The sequence below is a fragment of the Trichomycterus rosablanca genome, chromosome 24 (assembly GCF_030014385.1).
Source record: "Trichomycterus rosablanca isolate fTriRos1 chromosome 24, fTriRos1.hap1, whole genome shotgun sequence".
NCBI classification, from domain to species: Eukaryota; Metazoa; Chordata; class Actinopteri; order Siluriformes; family Trichomycteridae; genus Trichomycterus; species Trichomycterus rosablanca.
The window spans coordinates 12,326,699-12,353,966 of record NC_086011.1 but is presented as its reverse complement, the minus strand read 5'-3'; the positions used below and the strand labels follow the sequence as shown (position 1 = coordinate 12,353,966).

Below are 27,268 nucleotides of genomic sequence, written 5' to 3'. Positions count from 1 at the left end.
AAAGGGTCAGAGTAAACGTTGTTTGTGAACACAAATAAGGGAATTTAACCTAACCAATAATAGACATGCCATTCTGACAGCTGTTTGGCACAGAGATTTTTGTTGCAGCTTAGCTCTTTAATTACAACAGATAACTACATGAGAAATCTGGCCTCATTCTCTTCCCCTGAGCAGATTACTTGTGCTGTACAAACTGTTTAGGGATCTGGAAAGCAAAGTCAAAGGTTTGGCAAGTTTTAGGCATGCTGAATGTTAGTTTCCTCCCCCTTTCCCCCCTTCAGCTTTGGAGCACATGGTATGTTCCGTTTAAGAGCAAGCATGTCATCTAATACTGCACTAGGTCCCCTTCAGAGCAGCTGCTGAAAAGGGAGCTGGAACTCTCGATCTCTCTCTGGTTCTGTCTCTCGGGTTCTGGCTATTTTTTCTCACGCACACTTTTTCTTCTCATGCGCAATTTCTCAGCCATTACACACACATTAACACACTCACACACACATGCACAACAGGTAGAAGCCGGCTGTTTTACCCAGGCAGAACACAGCAAGGAAAAGAGAAAGCTTTCTCCTGGAATTGTCTGACTGCGCTTTAAACGGCAAGAAGGGGGGAAAGGGGCACTTTGTCGCCCCTGCTGCATTTGACACCATGCTTCTCTGTGTGGACTGGCTGTTCTTCAGGGCAAGATCTTGAAGATGATGGAGGACAATAAACAGCTGGCACAGCGCATAGACGGTGCCGTCAACTCGGCCAGCCAGGAGGTGACGAACTTACGCTCGGAGCTTACAGCCACCAGTCGCAGACTTGCTGAGCTCGGAGCAAACAGCACTAGTGGAGTCAAAAACAACCACCAGCACGGTAAGGCTGCTTTAACTTCTTTAAGATGCACAGTGTGTAAAGTTTAGGAGCTAAAAGGAGGTGTCATGTGCCCAGTAACATTTTAAAGTGTGGAATAATTAATCTTGCCGTGTTTCCTGGGTTACCTGTAGGGGAAAGGCAGTATGCAGCAGTGCTTTGGGGATAAACAGAGAAATTGAATCTAGCCAGCCAGGGATTTATAGATTTGTTATCACTTTACTGACTCTGCAGAGGAAGATTAAAAACATGTGCATAAGTTTAGAACATCCTGCTAGTCTTGTTGTACCAGAAGCTGTTGTTAGTTTTTTTCTACTGTTACAAGTGTTATAAGGTTGCATGTGCATCTACATGTAATTCATCTCTAAATCAATTTAAATAATGTGTGTCTCTCTGCTTCCATTCTTGTATTGTTAATGAACTGTTTAGTGTGTGAAACACATCTTTACTTACTTAACTGCTGGTTTTGGCAGCTAATGGCATGTGTTAAGTCCCTTGAGCCTTCGCCTCACAGACCTGAGTGTTTAAGTATGTTGACAGCGTGAGAAACCTGCAGGTGTCATTAGCAGTGCCTCTGAATTGGATAGTGTGTGCTTTTAGCCCTCTCTTACTTTACGCAGACTTGTTTGGTTCTTTTACTTATTATTTCGTTTCATTTTGACCACTTTAATTTGTAATTCTTGTAATATTCAAATATTTTTCAATTTTCATTTGCCAATTCACCCACCATTAATCCATCTGTTAAGGGAAGACACCAGAGTTAGAGTTACATCTTTTACACCTGGGGCCAAATTAAAACTGTAAAATTAATTTTAATAAAATACTAATGGTTTTTACAAAACCTACTCTTATGTGTTATATTTTAGCCATTATCTAATTAAAATTGTTAATTTTTAATGTTTAAACTATATTATAATTAGACTCCCCAACCTCTTGAATACGTACACCTATCCTGTAGGTGCATTCGTTGGCTGCACTATTTGAATTGGTGTCATTGGACTTTTATCCACCCATTGATCTACCATTAATCCATCTGTTAAGGGAAGACACTCTAGGTAGACTTACATCTTTTAGAACTGAAGCCAAATTAAAATTGTAAAATTAATTCCAATAAAATTCCAATGTTTTAAAAGTTTAACAAAAAGTATTTTTGTGTTACATTTTGGCCATTATCTAATTAAAATTGTAAATGTTTAATATTTAAAACTATATTATAATTCTTGAACATGTACATTTATCCTGTAGGTGCATTTATTGGCCATTCTCTGAGCTGCAACTACCCTCTTTACCCCATATGGGACACCCTAGGGTCTACAGAAAGAGAGAGGCTGCACTGTTTAAATTGTTGTCATTAACATTTTTACAACTGGAATCAAAAATTATAATCAAAATTATAATTTTTAATATTTACAACTATAATTATTCAAATTAGACTCACCAACCACTTGAATATGTATATTTATCCTGTAGGTGCATTCGTTGGCCATTCTCTGAGCTACAATTTCCCTCTTTACCCCATCTGAGACACCCTAGGGTCTACAGAAAGAGAGAGGCTGCACTGTTTAAATTGGTGTCATTAGCAGCTCAGCTCAGCTTCCCCTAAAATGTCAAAAATTAAATGGTCAAATATGTACAGCTGTGTTTACATTTCACTGACTACAAATGCGTTAGAACACGTTCATCTCGAAGACGAGTTTGTTCAGAATCAGCTACTTATCACAAATCGACTGACTCGAACTTCTCATACATTCCCGTAGCTCAATGCATTTGCCCGCAGAAGCTGAGCGTCTCTTCACTTCTATGGGGCTGCATGGGAGGGTTTTTTTCATTGCTTCGAAACTCGTCGGTCATTGGATAAATGCCACGATTTTGTCCCGCCCCCGGACGCTGAGCGTCTCTGGGGGTGAATGGAGCTGTGGGTGGGTCTGGATGCTGAGCTTATGCAAGATGATTGGAGGATCAGTCGAAAGGCTGAATCCCGTTTTTGATTGACAGCTATCACTTGAAGCTTCAGTCCCATCGCGGATTTTGCGAGTGAAGTCGAAAGACAAACTGCAACCCATTTCAGGCCATTTTCTTGAAAAGGAACAGAGGGCAGAATTTATATATAAATAAATTGACAAATCTTATGATGTAAGCCGACACTGAGCTTCCCCTGTTTGAAAGACCAGCAGCCGCCACTGCATCTGGGAACCTTCTAGGATGCTAGGATATATGTTCGGACCATTCTCAGCATTTCATGGACACTTGGTAGTAGTGTGTACACTAACTCGGTAGTAGATTTACACTAACTGGAAACTCTGGAAGCACTTACTCTGTAAGCACACGTCATAGGTGTTTAGTTAAAGACTGCAGCTTTTTTCTTCATACAAAGTGTGTACAACCTGTACTAACCTTTTAGTGGACAGTTTTCGTTCAAATTACATTGTTGGCTTTATTTTTTAGTTGGAAATCTATCTTCCTCCCATCATGACACTTACGTTTTTATATTCCCAGTGATTCAATTGTACCTAATACTCAACATTGGCAACCTGACAGAAGTTGGGCTTCAACCAGCAAACTTCCAATTACTAATACAGTGGCTTATGTGCTGAGCTACAGCTGCCCTAGTGCATCACACACCATGTCAAATAATATTGCATCATCACACCAACACCACTATATCTGACTGTACATTGTAGGTTCATATTCTGGAATGTTGTATTATGGAGTTATTATTATATTAGCTTTGCATTAAATGCAATGAAATCCATGTTGTCCAAAAAGTTCTACCTTATATTCATCAGTGTACAGCACAGAACATTATTCCAAATGCTTGGGGTCATCAATGTGTTTTACTTCATTGTGCACAAAATTTGACCCACTCTTCTTACCAATATTGCTTCAGTGCATTGATGACATTAGCTTTTGCACATCTAACTTAAGATCTCACTGCAGCATCTCAGTGGGGTTATTTTACTCATAGACAATTTACTTTTTTTCTTCTGTAGCCATTGAGATATTTATTTTCTGATCATTGTCCTGTTGCATGACCCAGTTTCAGCTAAGCTCAAACTGTTGAAAAAAATTGTCTCATATTTGTCGCAATTCAGGTATAAAGTTACTGCAAAAAAAAGCCGAAATTATCTACAGGTGATTTATTAGCATGATGTAACCCATATTTTATCCATTGAGGTTCACATACGTTGGTGAGGACTACACAATTGCTTTTTAGGCTGTGATAAATAACAGCATGTTATTGAAGTGCCCTTTTCCCCTATAAATATATATACTGATCAGCCATAACCTTAAAACCACCTCCTTGTTTCTACACTCACTGTGCATTTTATCAGCTCCACTTACCATATAGAAGCACTTTGTAGTTCTATGACTACTGACTGTAGTCCATCTGTTTCTCTGCATGTTTTTTTTTTTTTTAGCTTTCACCTTGTTCTTCAATGGTCAGGACCCCCACAGAGCAGGTATTATTTAGGTGGTGGATCATTCTCAGCACTGCAGTGACAATGACATGGTGGTGGTGTGTTAGTGTGTGTTGTGCTGGTATGAGTTGATCAGACACAGCAGCGCTGATTAAGTTTTTAAATTCCATGTCCACTCACTGTTCACTCTATTAGACACTCCTACCTAGTTGGTCCACCTTGTAGATGTAAAGTCAGAGACGATCACTCATCTGTTGCTGTTGTATGATTTGATCCACCACCCAAATAATACCTACTCTGTAGTGGTCCTGGGAGAGTCCTGACCATTGAAGAACAGGGTGAAAGGGAGCTAACTAAGCATGCAGAGAAACAGATTGACTGCAGTCAGTAATTGTAGAGCTACAAAGTGCTTCTATATCGTAAGTGGAGCTGATAAAATGGACAGTGAGTGTAGAAACAAGGAGGTGGTTTTAATGTTATGGCTGATCAGTGTATGGTTCTGACTCCTGAAAATCCACACATTTAATTATTCCTCCTACAACCTGATAATTTCTAATTTCATTTCATTTTCATGCTTTGTCCTGGTTATGGTTACACTGGTCGTGTTCGACTGGAAAACACCGGGAGCCTGGCAGAAATCCCCTTGACAGGGCACCAATCCATCGTAGGGCTTCAGCCAAAGTCGACATTGCCAATTATGTCTATGCAGATGCTCGGCTGGCCAAAAGCTCTGCTAAGATTTGTATCCAGATCTCAGCAGTGGTAAGCTAGTGTAAGACACTGCTGCACCACTCAAGCAGTAGATAATGATATCTCATAACACATGCAAAGCCTGCGAGACTGTAGGTAATGGATAGTGATATACAAGCAGGAATAAAGCTTGAAGAGAAATATGATTGTACCAGGTGTGGTGGCAAGTTGTTTATTTTTATATTTTCATAATGGCTTGTTGAAGAAGGATTATAAAAAGAATGTAATAGATGCAATTTATCTAAAACATCTGGAGAATGTCGGACATCAGGAAAATAGTAAGTTTTGTCTGTACTGCCTTACCCTAATGAAACAGTTACTGTATATTAATATATTAATACAGTCTATGTGAGATGCTTTTGGACAGTGTTGCAGCCCAGATGTTTGTTTGTTTATTAGGATTTTAACATGTTTTACACTCTTTGGTTACATTCATGACAGGAACAGTAGTTACTCATTACACAAGATTCATCAGTTCACAAGGTTATATTGAACACAGTCATGGACAATTTTGTAACTCCAATTCACCTCACTTGCATGTCTTTGGACTGTGGGAGGAAACCGGAGCACCCCAGGGAAAACCCACACAGACACGGGGAGAACATGCAAACTCCATACAGAAAGGACTAGGACCTCCCCACCTGGGGGTCGAACCCAGGACCTTCTTGCTGTGAGTCGACAGTGCTACCCCAGCCCAGATGATTAAATGGTTTAGAACCACTGCGTTATTGATAAGTGTTTTCAGAACTTGAAGTTAACACCTGTTTGCCCCCAACTTAAATAGAATTTGGCACAGGTATGTAACTGTTAGTTGCTCTTCAACAAAAACAAAGCATGTGTATTAGTATTAATATCATATAAATGTTATAAATGTGCAAATGTAACCAAATAGTCATCATCTATAGCCTTCTGCTCAGAAAAAAAAAAAAAATCTGAGCCATTTCAGTTGCCAGGTTGCCAAGAGCCAGAGAATGCTCTTGCTAGATCTGTTTAAACTAACAAAATAAGCTTTATTTACATATGGTTAATTACATTTGTTAGTGTCTGTGGCTCTATGGGTAGCACTGTGTAGTTTGCATGTTCTCCTCATGTCTGTGTGGGTTTCCTACCACAGTCCAAAGACAGGCAGGTTAACTGAAGCTACTAAAATTGTTAATGTGTTTGTTTTTTTCCCACTTGATGGACTGGCAACCTGACTGGAGTGTTTTCTACCTTTTATATAACATATATAACATAACACAGGGGCAAAATATGGATAAAAAATGAAAAGGTTTGAGAATATTGAAGTTACACTTTATTAAATCATTTCACAATAAGATGAGTTGGTTACCGGTGAGTGTATTATGGTTTGTTTTAGTATTTGCAAGCAAAGATGGATCATGGCTCATCACTGGGTGCCAAATAGTGTTAGAGACTTGTTAATCAATTCAAAAAGGGATTGTAAATAATTTAAACATTGTTATAGTTTGTTTTCTCAAAAAAAATATGTTGTGTTTACTGTGCCAAAAGTGCAAAGGTCAGCATCTGTCATGATTGACACCTCCACCACTGACATTGAGGCGTATACTGGGATTTTAGAGAGACAAATGCTGCCATCAAGGCGACATCTTCTCCCAGAAAGTCCATAATTATTTTCAGAAAGACAATGCCAGACCTTATTCTGAATGCTCTACAACAGCATGGCTGATATACACAGAGTGTGAGTGCTCGACAGGCCTGTCTGCAGTCCAGTGGCGCATCATGAAGAAATAATCAGACCGTGGTGACTACAGACTGTTGAGCAGCTGAAGTCTTGTATAGAACTGTAATAGGCAGCTTGCAAACCTACAACAATTAGTATTCTCAGTTCCCAAATTATAAAAAAAAAAGTCTATAGAATAGAAAATGTTATGTAACACAGTAGCATCTTTGAGGGTGTTGCAGGTGTCAAATTCTGAATTTGTTTATATTTACAAATAAGTTGGTTAGCGAAAACATTAGAGATAATTAACAAATCAATAAATACTTACTTTGTATCGCATCTAAAATGTGCAAACCTTTCCAGAAATGGTGTTTGTTATGCATTTTTATGATGCTGTATTGCATTTACATACTACTTCTACTAAGTGTCTACATATGTGTGTGTGGGGGGAGTTTTTTATTTTTTTTTGTCATGTAGCACAGCAGAGAGCAATTTATACCTAGAGAACTAGTGTGCACAAAACCATGGAATTTCTAGCTAATGCAAATTGACTTTTTAGCTTGTAATCAATTCTTTTTTTAAGCTTAGGGGAGTGCACACAATGTGATCAGTTGCCAAGGAGGGGTCACACAGCTGCTAGTGACCACAACAAATCGGGGGTATTCAACAAGGATTGTATAGCGCTTTTTACAACTGACATTCTCTCAAAGCAACTTTACAGAATCCAGGTCCGACAGATCCAAAACTCATGGAGCAAACCAAGGGCGACAAAGGCAAGAAAAAAGAGAACTCCCTTAAAATTACAGGAAGAAACCTCAGCAGGGACCCTCATCCTCCTTGAGTGGTCTGGAGAATAATTGGGCACCTTAATGTTTAATGTTATCTCATCACTCATAACTTATCAAATCACAAAAATGTATAACTCAATCAAAAGGTGCAACAAAAATAAGGTGTAAACAGCTTCATCAAGATATACTTTATTGCCCAAAGTATTTAGACACCCCTCCAAGTTATTGATTTAGGTTATTTAAACACATTCATTGGTGGCAACAGTTTGGGGTTAGGCCCATAAGAGATATGGTGTGATAAGTCTTGACCCTAACCCTACTGAACTTTAAATGTTGATTGTGATTAAGACTTTCTTGTCCATTTAGCTCTTCACTTCTCAAATGCTCTTTTGACTGAGCAAGCTCACTTTCCCAGAAGAGGAGGGCTGTTATAGTGGCGACAAGTTGGCAACCCTATACTAATGACCATAATTTTGGAATTGAATGTTTACGTAAAAACTTATGTTTACATAAAATTGGCCATTGATTGTTAGTGAGTTGTTGTGTGTAAGCTATTGTTTGCCTCAAGCCTTACCATAAAATGTGTTCTTAAACTGATTATGGTTTACATTAATTTCATTTCACGACTGTCAGTAGTAATTCAAATAAATTAAAAGCCCAGTATAGATAAAGGGGTGCACTGTTAGCTGTTGCAGCCAAACATTTTAATGTCCTTAATAGTGCCAAAAAGGATGTTTCTTTCTAGATTAAGTAGCATTTGAAGCTAATGCTAATGCTAACTCTTCTAACAGTGACTGAAAACTGTACAGGCTCATACAAATGGATCATTCCACTTATGATCATGTAATATATTTTGAGCTAATAATAAATATATTTACTAAATGTCTTATTGTAAAAAAATGAACAACAATAAATTGACTTATTTCTTTATTGTTTATAATTTGAAATGCATAGTGTGTTTACATGCAGATTAGTGAGGTTTTGCTTTAGGTAACTGGTTACAAAACACTGGCTGGTAATCCCTGCATGTTTCCCAGTTAACACTCTAGTTGCTTAGATGTAATAATCTAATGCATCTTTCTTACATGGGACACACTGGCCTGGTCGAGTTAGTGCTGCTGGCCAAGAGTTCAGAACATAATTAAACATGCATTCCTGCCAGAGGGTGTCCATGGGAGCTGCTGTCATAGTATAAACAGCAAGTCTGCCTGCCCTTTTCTAATAAACAGCATTCCACTGGTCATTCCATTGAACAACATAAACTGCCACTATTAATTGGACAGTTTTTTTTTCTTTTTCCTTTTTTGGGTAAAAGAATGTAACATGATGCAATAGTGTGATGTGCAATAAAGTGAAGTTTTCACCCCTTAGTGGCCTGTTTACAAGCTCTTTGTTAGAGTCTTTTTTTAATGTCTTTTGTTCTCTTCTATAAATTAAAAAATATATATATGAATTCTCACCCATAAAAGAATGTATGCATTATATGGAATTAATACTACACTTGATCCTCAGACAGGCTTATAAAGGTTTCCAAAGTTTATACAGTCACAACATTAACACGGTGGTACCAGCTTAGTGCAAAAGAAATATATACTTTTTTATATACTTTACTAGCTAAAAAAGCCAGAATTCTTCACGTTTACCTCTTACAGACCTTAGTAACCTGAGCTAGATTAATAGTAAAGCCACCTCCTAGAATCCTCTACATATTTTCATGTTGATGTCTTTGTCTTTGGGGCACCCCTGCCGGTTCAACTGCTTTTACAATGACATATTTCAATTAAAACCATATGTAGGAATGAGCACTAAAAATATGAGGTATGTTTGTTAAATGGATTATTATAGATGTTTGATCTTGGGGTGAAGGTTTCTTAGGTCATACAGTCCATAATTTTTTGTACTGTATGTTAGACCCATAGACCATAGTAAATGTACTACATTATACTAAGGGAAGTTGTTTAAGTAACTAGTCTTCTCTTGATATTTGCGGGGGCTAGGGGCGCATCCCTTGTGGATGCAGATAACTGTGAATTAGTCTAAGCTTCTTCTAACCCTTCATAGCTCAGTGCTCAACACCCTTCTCCTGATATAACTCTCATTCCTTCTCTGCACATGCCCAAACTCTGGCACGGTGGCTCGGTGGGTAGCACTGTTACCTTACAGTAAGAAGGTCCTGGGTCCGATTCCCAGATGGAGCGGTCCAGGTCCTTTATGCCAATTATGCCCCCTAGATGGCGCCCAGCTGATCGGTGGCAACGCCGAGTTTCGGCACGGTGGCACAGTGGGTAGCACTGTCGCCTCACAGCAAGAAGGTCCGGGTCCTTTCTGTGTGGAGTTTGCATGTCCTCCCCGTGTCTGCATGGATTTCCTCCGGGAGCTCCGGTTTCCTTCCACAATCCAAGAACAGGCAATTGAGGTGAATTGGAGATACTAAATTGTCCGTGACTCTGTTTGACATTAAAATCTTGTGAACTGATGAATCTTTTGTAACCAGTAATTACCTGTTCTGTCATGAATGTAACCAAAGTGTAAAAACATGAGGTTAAAATCCTAATAAATAATTAAGCTGAAGTTTAAATACATATATAAAATGCTTTGGTAAAAACTGAAGTATGTGTGCAATTTTTCACTTTTTAATTAAAAGTTAGGAAATATTCTCACTTATTGACACATTGTGACAAAGTGAAATTTTAAACAGTATTTTCTCAGTGATTAATATTAATCCAGTAAAGAACCATTTTACTGAATTCTGCCCTTTAAATCATATTGTGGTTTAGCATGAGATCATGGTGGCACAGCTGTTTGCATGTTCTCTCTGTGTTTGTCAATGATAGCGTCAAATTTGTTTATAGAGCACATTTAAAACAGCTGTTCACCAAAGTGCTGTACAGTTAACATAGCAAAACCCATAAAACAGGCAATAAAACATCAAAACCAGTTTACCCAAAGGACAAACATCTCTCAAACTGGATCAAAAGCTAAAGAAAAAAAAATGCTTTTTGAGACGGGATTTATAAACAGCCGACTTACAGCTAGTGTAGGGGCCAGCCTAATATACAGAGGCAAGTCATTCCAGAGTTTGGGGGCTGTAACTGAAAAAGCATAATCCCCCTTCTTTTCCAGCCTTGATTTAGTGATAGCCAAAGAGAGCTGGTCAACAGACCTAAGTAATTTTGATTGAATGTATAGTTATAATAGGTCTAAAACATAAGTTGGCGCTAGCCTATTTAACAAACTAAACAATAGAATCTCAAAGATTACCCTGGAATTTACAGGGAGTTATTAAACACATTGCGATAGACAAGTCTGGCCAAAATAAAAGTGTGTATAACCCTTATAAAATCATAGCAAGACCGCAGATAGGAGCCTTAGTTGAAAAAAAATCTAAGTTTGATCACTGAGTTTATCTGTCTTAACATAATATAAAATCACTATTCGTTATCACACCTATATTTTTTTGAGTAGGTGTTACATAGGTGTCCAGAGAATGCAGGGCCATATGATATTTGCATATCATCTGCTTAACAATTAAAGAAAATGCCATATTTTCTAAAAATGGACCCCAATAGGAAAAGAATAAAAAGACAATAAGATTGGCCCAGGAATTGAGCCCTGGGGGAGGTAGGTGCTGAGGCGGATACAAAATTGCCAAGGCTGACAAGGCCCATTTTAACTAAAAGAACTCTGGTTTTTGAACTGGTTTTGTTCTTAGAACCTCTGTGCTTTTTAAAGTGCCAACCCACGTTTCCACCAGTTTTTGGGAGCCAAGGATGCTTTATCAATGGTGGTTGTTGGAGCTGTGTATTCTGACACCTTTCTATCAGAACCAGCATTAACTCCTTCAGCAATTTGAGCTACAGTAGCTCGCCTGTTGGATCGGACCACTCGAGCCAGCCTTCACTGCCCACGTGCATCAATGAACCTGGCCACCCATGACTCTGTCGCCAGTTTCCCACTGTTCCTTCCTTGGACCACTTTTGATAGATATTGACCACTGCGGACCGGGAACACCCCACAAGAGCTGCAGTTTTTGAGATGCTCTGACCCTGTCGTCTAGCTATCATAATTTGGCCCTTGTGAAACTCACTCAAATCCTTACACTTGCCCATTTTTCCTGCTTCTAACACATCAATTTTGAGGATAAAATGTTCACTTGCTGCCTAATATATCCCACCCACTAACAGGTGCTGTAATGAAGAGATAATCATTGTTATTCACTTCACCTGTCAGTGGTCATAATGTTATGCCTGGTTGGTGTAATTAGTGTATAGTTTGTCAGTATTTGAATATGCACACAAAAAGGACATTTATTTAAAACTTTATTTATGTATTTTATGTTGTAAACTTTACAGCCAGTGTTGCTTTCTCTATCCTTTAAAACATAACATGCCCAGGAATGAGGGCACAGTCTGAGCTGAAATATCTAGTATTCTTTGGTTCCATCTGCAAACGAACATTCACAGTTTGGAGGCTTTTTTGTGGAAACGTGCTGAACTGGTTCAAAATCAAATTTGCCAACCGGAACAGAGCCCATTCTACGTCCGCCGAAAAAGGGATAATATCAGAACCATTCAGTGCTCAAGGAGAGAAAAGAGTGTTTAGTGTTTTGTTGTTTTTTTAAGTATATGTTAAGTAATAATTGATAATTAAAGTTTTAGTGCTTTATCATACATTTATTTCCAAACACAGACAAATCCCCCTTTTTCTGAATAGCCATCTATTGTTCTCGGGCTAATGCTGATAACCTGACCTTATCATGCAGGTTCCTTCTCTTTGATCCTCAGAGGATTGGATCATTTCTCTTCATGGATGCCATTCAGGTTCTTGTCCAGTTTTCAGTCATCTAGCTTCATTCTAGTCAGGTCTTTCCATGTCCCCTTTAGACCTCTGCAACTGATTTAAAATGCAGCCTTATGCTTGATTTTCAATTCACCCAATCACTCCACTGCTGCACTTCCTGTACTGGCTTCCTGCAGCTTCCTGCATTAAATTTGTAACAATTATGCTTGTCTACAAATCTAAAAATGTATCAGCTCCTCCTACGTTAAAACACTTGATAAACACCATTCTGATTCTGAGCCTCTTACCCATTGACCTGGACATTGTATGACCCTTTGGCTGTACCTGACTGACAGGACAGTCAGTAGTGATCAGGAATTAAACATAAATAAGTGTATATAATACAACTGCACTGTTTTTTATTTTGTATGTAAGTTCACATGTGCAATGTGAGTTAGCTGTTAGCTGTCACAAATGTCAGCTCACATAAAAAAGACTAAAATGTAAAGTTTTTACCAAGATGTTGACTTTTAAGTATTTATTTAGTAAAGTTTGTGGACAAAATGCTGTGTTTAAGTAATACAATTTACATCTCCATAACGAGACTAAACATGCAAAGCAATACAGGAACTTGACTAATGCAGAGCAGGCACAGACATCTTAAACTTTGCTAGCTAACCTGCAAAAGCAACAAGGACTTTTTACCAAGCTTTACACACAGAAGAAGCTGTCAGGACCAGCTATGTCATAACTAGACTATAAAAAAAGTGCTACTGCCTGTTGCTATTTTGTTCTAAGTTAATTTACTGCTTTTAAAATAAGTTTTTGTTACAACTGCTTCACAATTTTATTGCTTAATTGTAACATTTAATCCTACCAGTAACAGTAAAAAAGTAAAAATAATATTAAGTCGAATTAAATTCACCTTTTTGCTCTGGCCTTTCGCGACAGTCCTAGTTTCTCACATGGCACCTTGAAAAAAACTTAATTGCCCATTGCTGCCCTAGACCTATAAGGCTGGCACATCTTGACCCTCCCCTCTGGAATTAAAATGAACTTTCAAAACAAAGTCTACAAAACAAAGGTCCTGGTCCTTTCTGTGTGGTGTTTGCATGTTGTCCCCGTGTCTGCATGGGTTTCATCCAGGTGCTTAGGTTTTTTCCCACAGTCCAAAAACATGCAGTCAGGTTAATTGGAAATATTGAAGTTCCCCTGTGTGTGTGTGTGTGTGTGTGTGTGTAAATGTGTTTTCCCTGTGATGGACTGGTGTCCTGTTCGGGGTGTTTTCTGCCTTTTGCCCAGTGAATTGTACCCACCGCAACCCTTACTAGGATAAAGTAGTGGTAAAACAGACGACGAATGAATGAACATCTACTGTACTTACTTGTTTTTGCTTATACTGTTTCCTAACAGGGTGCTAGCAGAATTGTGTTGTTGGACTTCTTTCCTATATATAGTAGAATAAAAAAAATTATATTTAAAATGTACTAAAAACACTTTGGGTAAGCATAAGAAAGTGTTAATAGAGAAAAACACAAAGATCATTTGTAACCAGCTATAGATGAGCTGCTAAATGCTGTCAGTGTAAATAAGATTTGGTGGTGAAGGTACTGGACTAGTAAGCAGAAGGTAGCTGGTTCAAGCCTCACAGCTGCCAGGTTGCTGCTGTTGGGCCCTTGAGCAAGGCCCTTAACCCTCAATTGCTCAGACTGTATACTGTAACTGTAATGTAAGTCGCTTTGGATAAAGGCATCTGCTAAATGCCGAAAATGTAAATGTAAATTTCAATTACTTGATAGGGTACACATTTTAATGTGCCGATAGAGGTGTGATGGTAGAGAAGCATCTCTAGTCTGTTAATATTAGAAGTCTGTCCTGGTATGTTATCAGATACCTATGCAGTTCTAAAGTTACGCAAGCACACCTTTCACAGATTTGTTAACAAGTTGTTTTAAGTTTACCTACTAAAAAACATCTGCTATTTTAAAAAGTAACTGGAAATCCAGCACTAGCTACTTTATTAAGCTGGTGTAAAGTGGGTAAACTTGTTATTACCTGACTCTTGTTGTTCTACTTTTTATATGATTTTACATTTACATTTTCAGCATTTAGCAGACGCTCTTATCCAGAGCGACTTACAGAAGTGCTTCTATAGTGAACATTTCATTTCTCAAGTTTAGGTAAACAACAGTCGAAGAACATAAATCTGCTAAAACCTGTTAGAACCAAAGTGCCTTTTTTTTTTTTTTTTGGAAATGGAAAAGAATGGAACAAAATGTTAGTAAATAAGTACAAGTCAGCCTAAGTGATTAGTAAAAAGGTGGGTTTTTAATCGTTTTTTAAAGACAGCAAGAGACTCAGATGTTCGGACAGACAGAGGAAGTTCATTCCACCACTTCGGCGCTAGAACAGAGAACAGCCTTGATGCTTGTCTTCCTCGAGTCCTGGGTGGAGGATCAAGTCGAGCGAGACTAGAGGCTCGGAGGTTGCGTGGTACAGAGCGGGGTTTGATTAGGCCACGAAGGTAGCTTGGGGCTGGTCCATTTTTGGCTTTGTAGGCGAGCGTCAGTGTTTTAAACTGAATGCGTGCAGCTACAGGAAGCCAGTGAAGAGAACGTAGCAGTGGGGTGATGTGGCAGTGTTTGGGCTGGTTAAAAACCAGACGTGCAGCTGCATTTTGAATGAGCTGCAAGGGTTTAATAGTGGACATGGGCGCTCCAGCCAGAAGGGAGTTGCAGTAGTCCAACCGTGAGATTACAAGTGATTGCACCAGAATCTGGGTAGCTTCCCTGGAGAGAAATGGACGAATCTTCCTGATGTTGTACAGGAGGAACCGGCACGATCTTGTCATGTTGGCTATATGAGGAGAGAATGTCAGCTGGTTATCAAGGACAACACCAAGACTTCTTACCTTATCAGATGGTCTGATCTGGGAGTCATCCAGAGAAATGACTAGGTCCTGGGTTGGAGACTGATCTCCAGGAATGAGCAACATCTCTGTCTTGCTGGGATTAAGTTTTAGATGATGAGCCGACATCCATTGTGAGATATCTTGCAGACATGCTGAGATGCGAGCTGAGACTTGCGTGTCTGAAGGAGGAAATGACAGAACGAGCTGAGTGTCATCTGCATAGGAGTGGTAGGAGAAGCCATGGGAGACCTTGCCCAGAGAGCGGGTGTAGATAGAGAAAAGAAGTGGGCCAAGTACAGAGCCCTGAGGAACACCGGTTGAGAGAGTGCATGGGGGAGATATGGATCCCCTCCATGACACTTGGTAGGAGCACCCTTCCAGGTAGGAGGCCATCCATTGCCATGCTGAACCTGTTACTCCAAGGTTGGAGAGAGTGGTCAGGAGAATGCTGTGATTCACTGTGTCGAAGGCTGCAGAGAGGTCAAGAAGAATAAGGACAGATGACAGTTTGGCTGCTTTGGCTGCATGAAGCTTCTTAGTAACAGCTACAAGAGCTGTTTCTGTAGAATGCGCTGCCTTGAAGCCAGACTGGTACGGATCGTGGAGGTCATTCTGAGTGAGAAAGGCAGATAGTTGGTTATAGACAGCACGTTCAAGAATTTTGGATAGAAAAGAGAGGAGTGAGACAGGTCTGTAGTTGTTCATGTCTGTATGTCCCCACCTACCACCACTGTTTGAGACTGTTGCAACAGTTGGGGGTAGATGAGGTTGCTGGCGTTGCTGTTCCTATAATGTGCCCTCTGATGTCTGCAGGGTCTGTGAGATATAAGCACAGGAATGTTTGAGTAGCACATGCTGAGAAAAAAGTTTGATAGATTGAACAATGTCAGAGACTGATAGTACTTACCCAGGTTAGTTTAGATTAGTAGAAAAAAACCTAGTGATAGAGAAGACCAGCCGTCTGTAGCGGAGATTTAATTTTATACTAAGCTTAGCCCTGCCCCTCAATTCACACCTAGGCCTCCAACAATAGGCACCTGAAGCCACTTTAACCAATCAGCAAAACACAGATTAATGCATCAACAGACAATAGTTAAATGCTACTTCAATTCTAGCAATGTTAATAATCAAAGTTACAAAGATAAGAGTCTAGAACAAGTTACAGCAAAAAATATACACTTTAACCAGAAGCTTACCTTACCCAGGAATACAAATGAACACTATAAAAGTTACAAGCACTGATTTTGCTGTAATAAGCCTGTTTAATTGTAAGCTTGTTTTATATATATTTAGAGACAGTGGTAGCCTAGTGGGTAGAGCTTTGGGCTATCAATCGCAAGATTGTTGAGCCCTTGAGCAAGGCCCTTAACCCTGTCTGCTTCAGGGGCGCTTCTTTTTCCACAGATTGAGATCTGGGTTTGAATTTCGACTGGCCAGGCATCTACAGAAACATGATGGCTATGTCTAAAGAGAGAAGCCAAAGTTTCTTTGTGAAACTGAGCCCACTGTGACTCTGACCAGGATAAAGAGTTTGATAAAAATGAAATGAGTAATAGTAATACATCTGGGTACTCGGCTGGTGCAGGGGATAATTATGATAGCCCACTTCCGCTGGAATCCAGGGTTCGAATTATTCTGCTGGTGTAAGTAACGTTTTTAAAAATGTATGAAGTAGAAGGTATTGAAAAAGGTAGAAGGTATTGAAAAATTACCAATATGAATAGTTTGTCTCACCTCTGGACAAGGGTAAAAATAAATAAAAGAGATAAAAGAAATAAGCCTGTTGATACTAAATAAGAATATTATTATATTAGCAAAAAAAGAAAGTATATGAGAAGCTTTAAAACTACGGTTTGTGTGCTTGACCAATTGGCACCACTGAAAGAGAGATGAAAAAGACAGCCAGGTTGGCATCTGTCTCTGTAAAAACTGCTGGCAATAGGAGCCTGTATTGCAAGCAACAGGCTGCTGAGAAAGCATGGGCGCATTATCGCTCCATCTTATTGACAAATTAATCTGCTTACAGACTGTCAATGTTATTTACAAATAAAGTAACTTACTTTCTTTCAACACTGATAATGTAGCAGAATTTTATTGTATATGATGTATAACACTTGAAGGCAGTGTGGAGCCATGTAGCAGAAACCCTTTAATACTTCGTTTACCTGGGAAAAACAAGCTGGCGTCTGGGTTGGCAGATAAGAAAAATTACTGGACTGAGGACTAGTACAAGTTTTTATGTCAAGTTATGTTAAGACCTTTTAAAGCAAGTGAATTAGGTGCCTTCCTGAGGAATCACAAATAATTTTGATCAGAATGAACAAATGGGTGTGGCACGGTGGCTCGGTGGGTAGCACTGTCACCTCACAGCAAGAAGGTCCTGGGTTCAATCCCCAGGCGGGGCGGTCCGGCTCCTTTATGTGTGGAGTTTGCATGTTCTCCCCGTGTCTGCATGGGTTTCCTCCGGGAGCTCCGGTTTCCTCCCACAGTCCAAAAACATGCAGTCAGGTTAAATGGAGACACTGAATTACCCTATAGGTGAATGGGTGTGTGTCTTGTGTGTCTGCCCTGCGATGGACTGACGTCCCGTCCAGGGTGTTACTGTGTGCCTTGCGCCCATTGAAAAGCTGGGATAGGCTCCAGCACCCCCATACAAATGTGACCCTAATTGGATAAGCAGTAGTTAGTGAGTGAACAAACGGATGCATTACTTACATATAAAGTCTTGTCACACATTTTTTTAGCACCAGACTATACTGCTTGGGTTTTAAAGGCTAAATAAGCTTGGTCAGTGAAAGCCTGTACCTCCTGAACAAGAAGAATATGACATTGTGAAGAGGTTGAAATTGAAAAATCTACTACTGTGTTACTCTGGTATGAATCATGGTGGGTCTGAAGTTTATCCTGGAAACCGGGCAGGAATGCAGCCTGGACAGCGTTTACAGTCCACTGTTTTGCACCACCCATGCACTTGCCTTGCTCACATGTAAGGGCAGTTTAAATACTAAATCTACGCTGCCATATATTTTTAGGGGCTGTGAGGCACCTTCAGTAATCACTGCACTGTCCCACTACTACATTTCTTTCATTTTTTTTTACCTGAAAGTTCAGTTTTTCTCGGCTTTCAGAGATTTATTAACATTAAATAACAGTTTATTCTGGTATAGGTTGTTGTGGGTCTGGTGCCTATTCCTAAAACTTTGTGTTTAACTCAGTAATACACTTTAGACAGGGTGGTAGTTATTATTCACACTTATGGACACTTTGTAGCCAAGCTTAATTATTTAATTATAGTTAGTACTAGTAGTAGTAGTTAAAAGTACTAGTTAAAAGCACCACTAGCACACCAGAGCTGACATCTCAATCTCACAAGTTTGAATCACAGCTCTGCTACCGGCAGGATGGGTGCCTACACGGACAATTATTGGCTTGTCTGTTGGGTTTGATGCCGGAGGGGATTCCTCATAAGCAGTGCAGTTATGTCCTCTGCTGGCTGATCGATCGCGCCTGCACAGAGACGGGGGATAATGGGGATCAGTGCGTGACCCTCTTTACACGAGACCAAGCCCCATATAAACTCGTCTTGTGCAGGTGAAAGGATGCAGTCGGCTACTGCACCCGTCTCGGAGGGGGCGTGTGTTAGTCACGACTCGCCTCAGTCAGTTTAATTTTTACCCAGTTGCATTATGCTTCCTCTCTACTGGTGCTGACCCCTGCCCCAATTGAGGAGAGTGAACTGGCACACGCCCCCTCCGACATGTGTGCAGTAGCTGACTGCAACTTACACCTGCACGAGGCAAATTCATATGCGGATCAGCTTTGTGTACAGAGAGACACACCCTAATCGCATTAACCCTCGACTCTGTGCAGGCGCCATCAATCAGCCAGCAGAGGTTGTAATTGCATCAGTTATGAGGTCCCTATACGACTTTTCCCTCCCTGTATGAACCAATTGTTGTCCATATAGCCACCCAGCCCAGTCGGATGGCAGAGCTGAGTTTCGAACCGATGAGTTCGAAATGTCAGCTCTGGTGTGCTAGCATGTTTTACCGCTGCACCACCTGAGCGGCTTGATTTTTAAAACGACATTTTTATTATTATTATTTAGCACAACCTGGATCTCTGCATTTTTCTGTTTTTATCTGTTACCTTATTTGCATAACATTTTATTAAACATGGTTGGCCTTGTGTAAACGTGGAACACTTTTTGAGCAGAGGTTTGGCAAAAGCATCCAGGGTCAGTTAGGTTTTTGGAGATAATTCCACAGTTGAATCAGCATTTAAAGTCATGGTTAATTATGGGATTTGTTAATTATAGGAAAATGTTCAGTACAGATTCGCAGAGTTCTGCAAAATGGGACAGCCACACTGAATGGTTTACATTGTTTGCTTGCTTGAATGAATGATGAAAGTTCCCACTGCTCTTTCCTGAAAGTCTGTGGCTTTCTCTGCATGCTTTAAAAATGAGAATGCAGTGGTGGGCTCTCAGAAGAAAAATACTGACTGGAAGGCCATCTTGCCTTTGGTATGAGATTAAAGTAGACTAAATTATTTACTGTAGAGGCTTTACCCGCTAAAAATAAGTTGGTCAAATTATATGACTGTTGTGTCATTTCAAATAGAGTTGTAAAGAGATTTTTCAGGTTGAGGAGAGCTGTGAGAGATAGCGGTATGAATAGAGAGAAGGGGAATAAGTGTTAGCTTGGAGGAAGTTTCAAGCAGTTGAGGGGATGAAAGTGGACAAGTTTGAATAAATGGGGTCGAGCATGCATTGCAATGGAAAGTGTGGTCTGCTATGTTATATGGCTTGGGGGCAGTGGCACTGACTAAAAGACAGGAGAGGGAGCTGGAGGTGGCAGAGATGCACACATGACCACAATACAAGTTTCCACTGTGTGATGGTCCATCCTAGATGCCTCCGAGCCCAGAGAAGTTGACGCCGCTTCTGTAACATGAGGCTTCTTTTTTGCACAGTGAAGTTTTAAGTCGCATTTGTGCATGTAACTCTGTATTGTAGTGCTTGACAAAGGTTGGCCAAAGTAATCCCTTACCCATGTGGTTATATCAGATATTGTTGAGTGGCGCTTCTTGATGCAGTGCCGTCTGAGGGATTGAAGCTCACGAGCGTTTAGCTTAAACTTGCACCCTTGGCCTTTATGCACTGTCCCAACTTTTTCTGATTTGGGGTTGTATTTGCTGAACATCCTTTTGCTGCCCATTTACTGTAACAGTAAAGCTATTTCTTTTGAGTATGTAATATGACATTTGACAAGAATGAGCTGAAATATTTCAATACAGCTCATACACCCACTTCCTCAATAATGTTTAAAATGCTCTTCAGTTCTAGGCTCAAGTGGGATTCGGTTCATTTAAAAAAGGTGAAAACTTTAAAACTGGGAATATTAAGACAGAGATCATTATTATATTGGATTTGAATTATGTATTAAATTATATTATTTTTACCCCTCACTGAGAGAGGCAGCATGTGGGAGAAAAAGAATAAGAACTTCTAGTTTCATTGTTCTCTCCTTAAGATTACTTATTCTGCTATAAAGTTCCCCTTAAATAATTAAAAAGGATTATTTAATGGTTAAAATTTTAAGCCAATCACATCCAACATGCAAATTATTATTAGAGGATGATTATAAACTGGTCATTGTCGTTGCGCAATAACCATAGTGTCTGCACTGTCTTTCTCTCTTTGTCTCAGCTCTGCTACCGGTCGGCTGGTAGCAATTGGCCACTAGTCTTCTGGGTGCAAAAAGACAGGATTAAAAAAGGGGGTGGGGTCTTTGATGCAGTGTAAGGACTCTGGTTAGTAGCATGAGGCGTCTGTGCAGAACTGAAGGGGCGCAGAGATCAGTACGTGACTCTCCGTGAGTGAGACTGGCCACATGCACGAATCCACGGAAGCATTTGTGTCAGGCAAATATACCCCTCTCAGACGCGATCAGGGTCCCGAGCACCCTTGGGGAAACCCTCATAGACACAGGGAGACCATGCAAACTCCACACAGAAAGGACCTGGACTGCTCTATCTGGGAATTGAACCAAGGACCTTCTTGCTGTGAGGCGACAGTGCTACCCACGAGCCATTGTGTTGCTCAAAATAGTAAAAAATGAATTGACAACTTCGACAAACATTGACAGAAAACCTAAACACCTCGGAAACTACAGACCTCACTTACTTCGTATCGAATCTCAGCTCTGCCATCCGGCTGGGCGGCTGCATGAACAACGATTGCCTGTTGTTCATAGAGTAGGATAAAGCCAAATAGGGACCTCATAACTGATGCAATTCCAACCTCTGCTGGCTGGTTGATGCCGTCTGCACGGGGTCGAGGAATAATGCTGATCAGGGTGTGGCTCGCCATACACAAAGCTGATCTGCATATGAACTCGCCTTGTGCAGGTGAAAAGATGCAGTCGGCTACTGTACACGTGTGACAGTCTCGCTCTCCTCTATCAGGGTCGGGGGTCCTCTGCAGTAGAGAGGAAGCATAATGCAATTGGGTAAAGATTGGATGAGCTAAAATCGGGAGAAAAAGGGGCAAAATGTATTAAAAAAAGGTCAGTGTTTGTGATTTCAGGAATAGAAAGGCATTCGTTGAAAAGCCTTTGCCCCGAACCCTATTTGGAATAAGGTTAACTGACGTGTTAGAAGACATGGCTCAAGATACATATGGTGCAAAGTCTACACTGCAGTTAACCATGAGAAAATTATACAAACAGTCGAACATAGTGGTGGTAGTGTGATGATGTCTGGATACTTACCATATAGAAGCACTTTGTAGTTCTACAATTACTGACTGTAGTCCATCTGTTTCTCTACATACTTTTTAGTCTGCTTTCACCCTGTTATTCAATGGTCAGGACCCCCACAGGACCACCACAGAGCAGATATTATTTGGGTGCTGGATTATTCTCAGCACTGCAGTGACACTGACATGGTGGTGGTGTGTTAGTGTGTGTTGTGCTGGTATGAGTGGATAAGACACAGCAGCGCTGATGGAGTTTTTAAACACCTCACTGTCACTGCTGAACTGAGAATAGTCCACCAACCAAAAATATCCAGCCAACAGCGCTCCATGGGCAGCGTCCTGTGACCACTGATGAAGGTCTAGAAGATGACCAACTCAAACCACAGCAACAGATAAGCGATCGTCTCTGACTTTACATCTACAAGGTGGACTAACAAGGTAGGAGTGTCTAATAGAGTGGACAGTAAGTGGACACAGTATTTAAAAACTCCAGCAGTGCTGCTGTGTCTGATCCACTTATAAGAGCACAACACACAGTAACACACCACCACCATGTCATTGTAACTGCTGTGCTGAGAATGATCCAACACCCAAATAAAACCTACTCTGTGGTGGTCCTGTGGGGGGTTCTGTCCATTGAAGAACAGGGTGAAAGCAGGTTAAAAAAGTATGTAGAGAAATAGATGGACTACAGTCAGTAATTGTAGAACTACAAAGTGCTTTTATATGGTAAGTGGAGCTGATAAAATGGACAGTGAAGGTAGAAACAAGGAGGTGGTTTTAATGTTATGGCTGATCAGTGTAGGTGCACAACTTAAATAAAACGATCACAGCATTACTGCATCAGTTAGCCTTGCTTGAACTTGAAATATGAAAGCTGGGGTCAGCTGTGATCCAGACAGTTTATCCCTCACATGTGGAGAGCAACTCAATCTGTTCACTAACATTTTATTAACCTTGGATGGACTCCAGACACACTGCAGTGTTAATCTGTCTTCCACCAAAAATTATTTCTCTTAGCTCAGCCATTTCTTTTCAGACATGAGATGTTCGAGGTGGAGACAGGAAATTCTATTTTACTCTCCTCAAAATTTGTGTATAATGCCTGACATATGGACTCAATAAACCCCCAGGTGCCCAGCAAGTCTCAGAAATTAGCTGCAGAATGCAAAGTGTCTTGTGTGACTCTAGTCCTCCGAAAAATATGCAGCGTGTCACTCCTTGTTGTTTTATGATGAGGAAGTCCAGGTAGGGAGGCAAGAAAACAGACAGCGGCTCAGTGGGCTATAAAGAGTAGCAAAAAAGGGGTGCACTGTGCACTAAAGTGAGTGAGGGGTGAAAAACAGAAAAACAATTGTCACGCCTCAGCAGCCACTTACACATAATTTATAGATTTATTGGCTGATTGTCTAAAGTCTTTTTTGTGTTGAGTTTACATGTTCTCCCTAATAGATTATATAACATTGGGCTTTAAGAGATTGTCCAACAATAGATTGTTTAACATAGGGATTAAAAATATAATGGATTTTTGAGGGGTTGTGAATTTAAGAAAGAGGACTTCGTTCATGCCTTGTGAGGCTATTCTAGGATCCAAGATTTTTGAGCTGCAATCCATAAACATGAATGTGGAGTATCGGACACGCATTCCATTTTACCCCAGAATTTATATAGTATTTAGTAGATCCTTTAGTACTATCTGCTGGGAATAAATAGTTGAAAGTAATTCTTTAGGGGTGGAAGGCAGTGGGAAATCTTTCTATTTAGGAATAGACTGCAAAGTTGGGTAAAAGAAACTGCCATATAAGTTGTTTGGAAGATCTAATGTGTATAGAGGCAAGTGAGGCATATACACTGATCAGCCATAACATTAAAACCACCTCCTTGTTTCTACACTCACTGTCCATTTTATCAGCTCCACTTACCATATAGAAGCACTTTGTAGTTCTACAATTACTGACTGTAGTCCATCTGTTTCTCTGCGTGCTTTGTTAGCTCCTTTCATGCTGTTCTTCAATGGTCAGGACCCCCAAAGGACCACCACAGAGCAGGTATTATTTAGGTGGTGGATCATTCTCAGCACTGCAGTGACACTGACATGCTGGTGTTGTGTTAGTGTGTGTTGTGCTGGTATAAATGGATAAGACACAGCAGCGATGCTGGAGTTTTTAAACACCTCACTGTCACTGCTGGACTGAGAATAGTCCACCAACCAAAAATATATCCAGCCAACAGCACCCCGTGGGCAGCTTCATGTGACCACTGATGAAGATCTCAAAGATGACCAACTCAAACAGCAGCAATAGATCGTCTCTGACTTTACATCTACAAGGTGGACCAACTAAGTAGGTAATAGAGTGGACAGTGAGTGGACACAATATTTAAAAACTTTGATCCACTCATACCAGCACAACATACACTAACACACCACCACCATGTCATTGTCACTGCAGCGCTGAGAATGATCCACCACCTAAATCCACCACCTAAATAAATGTTTTAAATGTTAATATAAATGCTTTACACTATAGCCCTATAGGTATGCCAACCATTATGTTTTTTCCCCTGGATGCCCTTCATTCATTCATTCACTGATTGTCTAGGGTGTCCCAAAATTCACGCAAGAAGTAATTTTGATAGAGAACACAGGTTTTTAATTAAAAATTGTAAATTTTTAATTGATTCATAAAGTATACAGTATAGGGTTATGTATGGAATAGCATATCGGGTAAATGGCCTCCACGGCTTTGCTGGCACATACGCACTCTTTTGTCGAAATTTTCCATGACCGCTTTGCATAAATGTGGCTGAATTTCGTTGATACAGCGCTCAATTTCCTCCTTCAAGGCGTGGGTGGTCGTGGGCTTGATGGCATAAACCTTAGACTTCAAAAAACCCCATAGAAAAAAGTCCAACGGCGTTAAATCGCATGATCTGGGCGGCCAATTCTGATCACCAAAACGGGAAATTACACGACCAGGAAATGACTCATGCAGTAATTGAATTGTTTCTCGGGCTGTATGGCATGTGGCACCGTCTTGTTGAAACCACATGTCGTCCACATCCATATCTTGCAATTTAGGCACAAAAAACTGGATTATCATGTCGCGATAGCGAGCACCATTAACTGTTATTGCCTGACCAGACGCATTTTCGAAGAAGAATGGTCCGATGATGCCTCCAGCCCAAAATCCGCACCAAACAGTGACACGTTGTGGATGCATTTGTTTCTCAACAATCACTCGTGGATTTTCTGAACCCCAAATGCGACAATTTTGACAATTAATGAAGCCATCAAGATGAAAATGAGCCTCATCGCTGAAGATGACTCTGTTCGAAAAATCGGCATCCACTTGTTGTTGTTCCAAAATCCATTCAACAAACTCTCTTCGCTGTGCGTGGTCAGTAGGCTTCAGTTCTTGACTCAATTGAACTTTGTAAGCATGAAGATTCAAATCTTTCGTGAGAATACGCTGTAGAGAGCTTCTGGAAATGTTCAATTCTTGACCACGGTGCCGAATTGATGTTCCTGGACTCTCAGCAACACTCTCACGAACTGCTTCGATGTTTTGTGTTGAACGACTTGTTGAAGGACGGCCAGAGTGTCTAAGATCACTAATTGATCCAGTCTCCCTGAATTTTTTTTATTAATCTCTTCACAGTTGATGAAGTTAAATCACTATTCCGACTATATTTTGTACGAAAATTGCGAACTGTAGCTGCCAAACCTTCATTATTTTTAAAATATTGCTCAACAATGAAAACGCGTTGTTCTTTCGTGTAGCGCTCCATTTTTAATAACCCTGAACTGTGAGCTGTCACGCTGTCTTTTTTTTTTGTTGGCAACACTGTACCGCACAAATGGCGCCAAATTCAAATCTTGCGTGAATTTTGGGACACCCTTTACTAAGGTTGGTCCAATTCACGATGGGTCCAGTTTTCTGGGCAAAAGACAGGAACACCCTGAACAGGTTGCCAGTCAGGGCCGGCGCTAGGGGGGGGCTGAGGGGGGCATTGCCCGCCCAAATTGTGTCTTTGCCCCCCCAAGCACAATGCAAGCAACGGCTATTTTTTAAATTATCTCTGAACCAATCACAAAAATGCATTTTGTTTTACAGTGTGAAGATATTTCCTTGCTTATTCCTGATTGGCTCTTTGAGTCATATAAAAATCGGCAGACTGCCCCAAACAGTTCAGTTCGGCAGTATATGTTCTGTTAGTGTGAGCGAGAGGCAGGTATACTGGTAAACACTTTTTTTTTACAGAATTAGTATTCTTTTGTTTTCTTTATATTTTAATTTCCCAATAATATAAATATTCTCACTCATTCCTATTTCCACGTTTGAATATTCTCAGTCTGTGTGTAGGTACATTTGTCAGCTTTGACTTAAATTTGTATTAAAGCCTTTCAAGAAATAGAGTTGTTCTATTAGTAATGGCAATTTAATTAAGGGGGCGTATTAAAATGAAATACAATTAGATAATCTTTTTTCTCCATTTACATAATCAACATGTATTTTTTAATCATTGGGTTTTAAGTTTAAGTTCGAAAACATGCATTTTTATTTCTTTACCTCATACATCACTTTAAGCCAGTATCAATAGCTTGGCTGTCATCATTCATGCACAAATCAAGCCTTGAATATATTTCTGGCTTCAAAAACATGACTATCAACATGCCCCCTCATTAGGTTTTACTGCCCCCCCCAAGCAAAGCAGTCCAGAACCGGGGCTGTTGCCAGTCCATTTATTTATTTATTTTCCTTTTCCCTTCCAATCTAGTTTACTCCAGTTACTCAATTGCATTACGCTTCCTCTTTACTGATTCTGACTTGCTGTTATGAGTAATCCCCTCTGGCACCTTACAAACGAGCCAATTATTGTTTGTGTATGCACCCAGCCTGCCGGTAGCATAACTGAGATTCGAACTCACAAGTTTGAGATGTCGTCTCTGTTTTTTAGTTTATTATTGTTATATCAATGATAAATGCTTGCTTTTGACTCTTTAAACATACAGTAGTAAGCATCAAAATTTAATATTACTGAACATATATTGTAACAGTTTTAGATTTGGTACCTGTACACCTATAGGTAAGCACAAATCTTTAGGTAGAAAGGGCAAGGAGTGTGGACAATTGAAGCCTTACTATAAAAAAAAGTCAATAAAGCATAGTACTGCTTTTAACACAGACTGGATTAAAAACAGGCAGTATGCCAAATGGCTAAAACTAAAGTGTGATCTACTTTTTTTTGTGTTGTATGTCCATCTAGAAAAGTCATTAAACTTGAGTGTAAAGAAGCACTGATTGACACAGATGTAGAGAAGGCAAAACA

The 27,268-nt window shown here is 40.1% G+C and overlaps 1 protein-coding gene across 1 annotated transcript in view; it reads left to right on the top strand.

Annotated features, from left to right (window-relative positions):
• Positions 1 to 424: 424 nt before the first annotated feature.
• Positions 425 to 27,268, top strand: part of kaznb (kazrin, periplakin interacting protein b) — a 165,578-nt gene continuing 138,734 nt past the window's right edge. Inside the window, exon 1 of the mRNA XM_062986213.1 lies at positions 425 to 852. Within this exon, the coding sequence (XP_062842283.1) occupies positions 690 to 852 (163 nt within the window). The 5' untranslated portion in view covers positions 425 to 689. The remainder of the gene's footprint in view (positions 853 to 27,268) is intronic.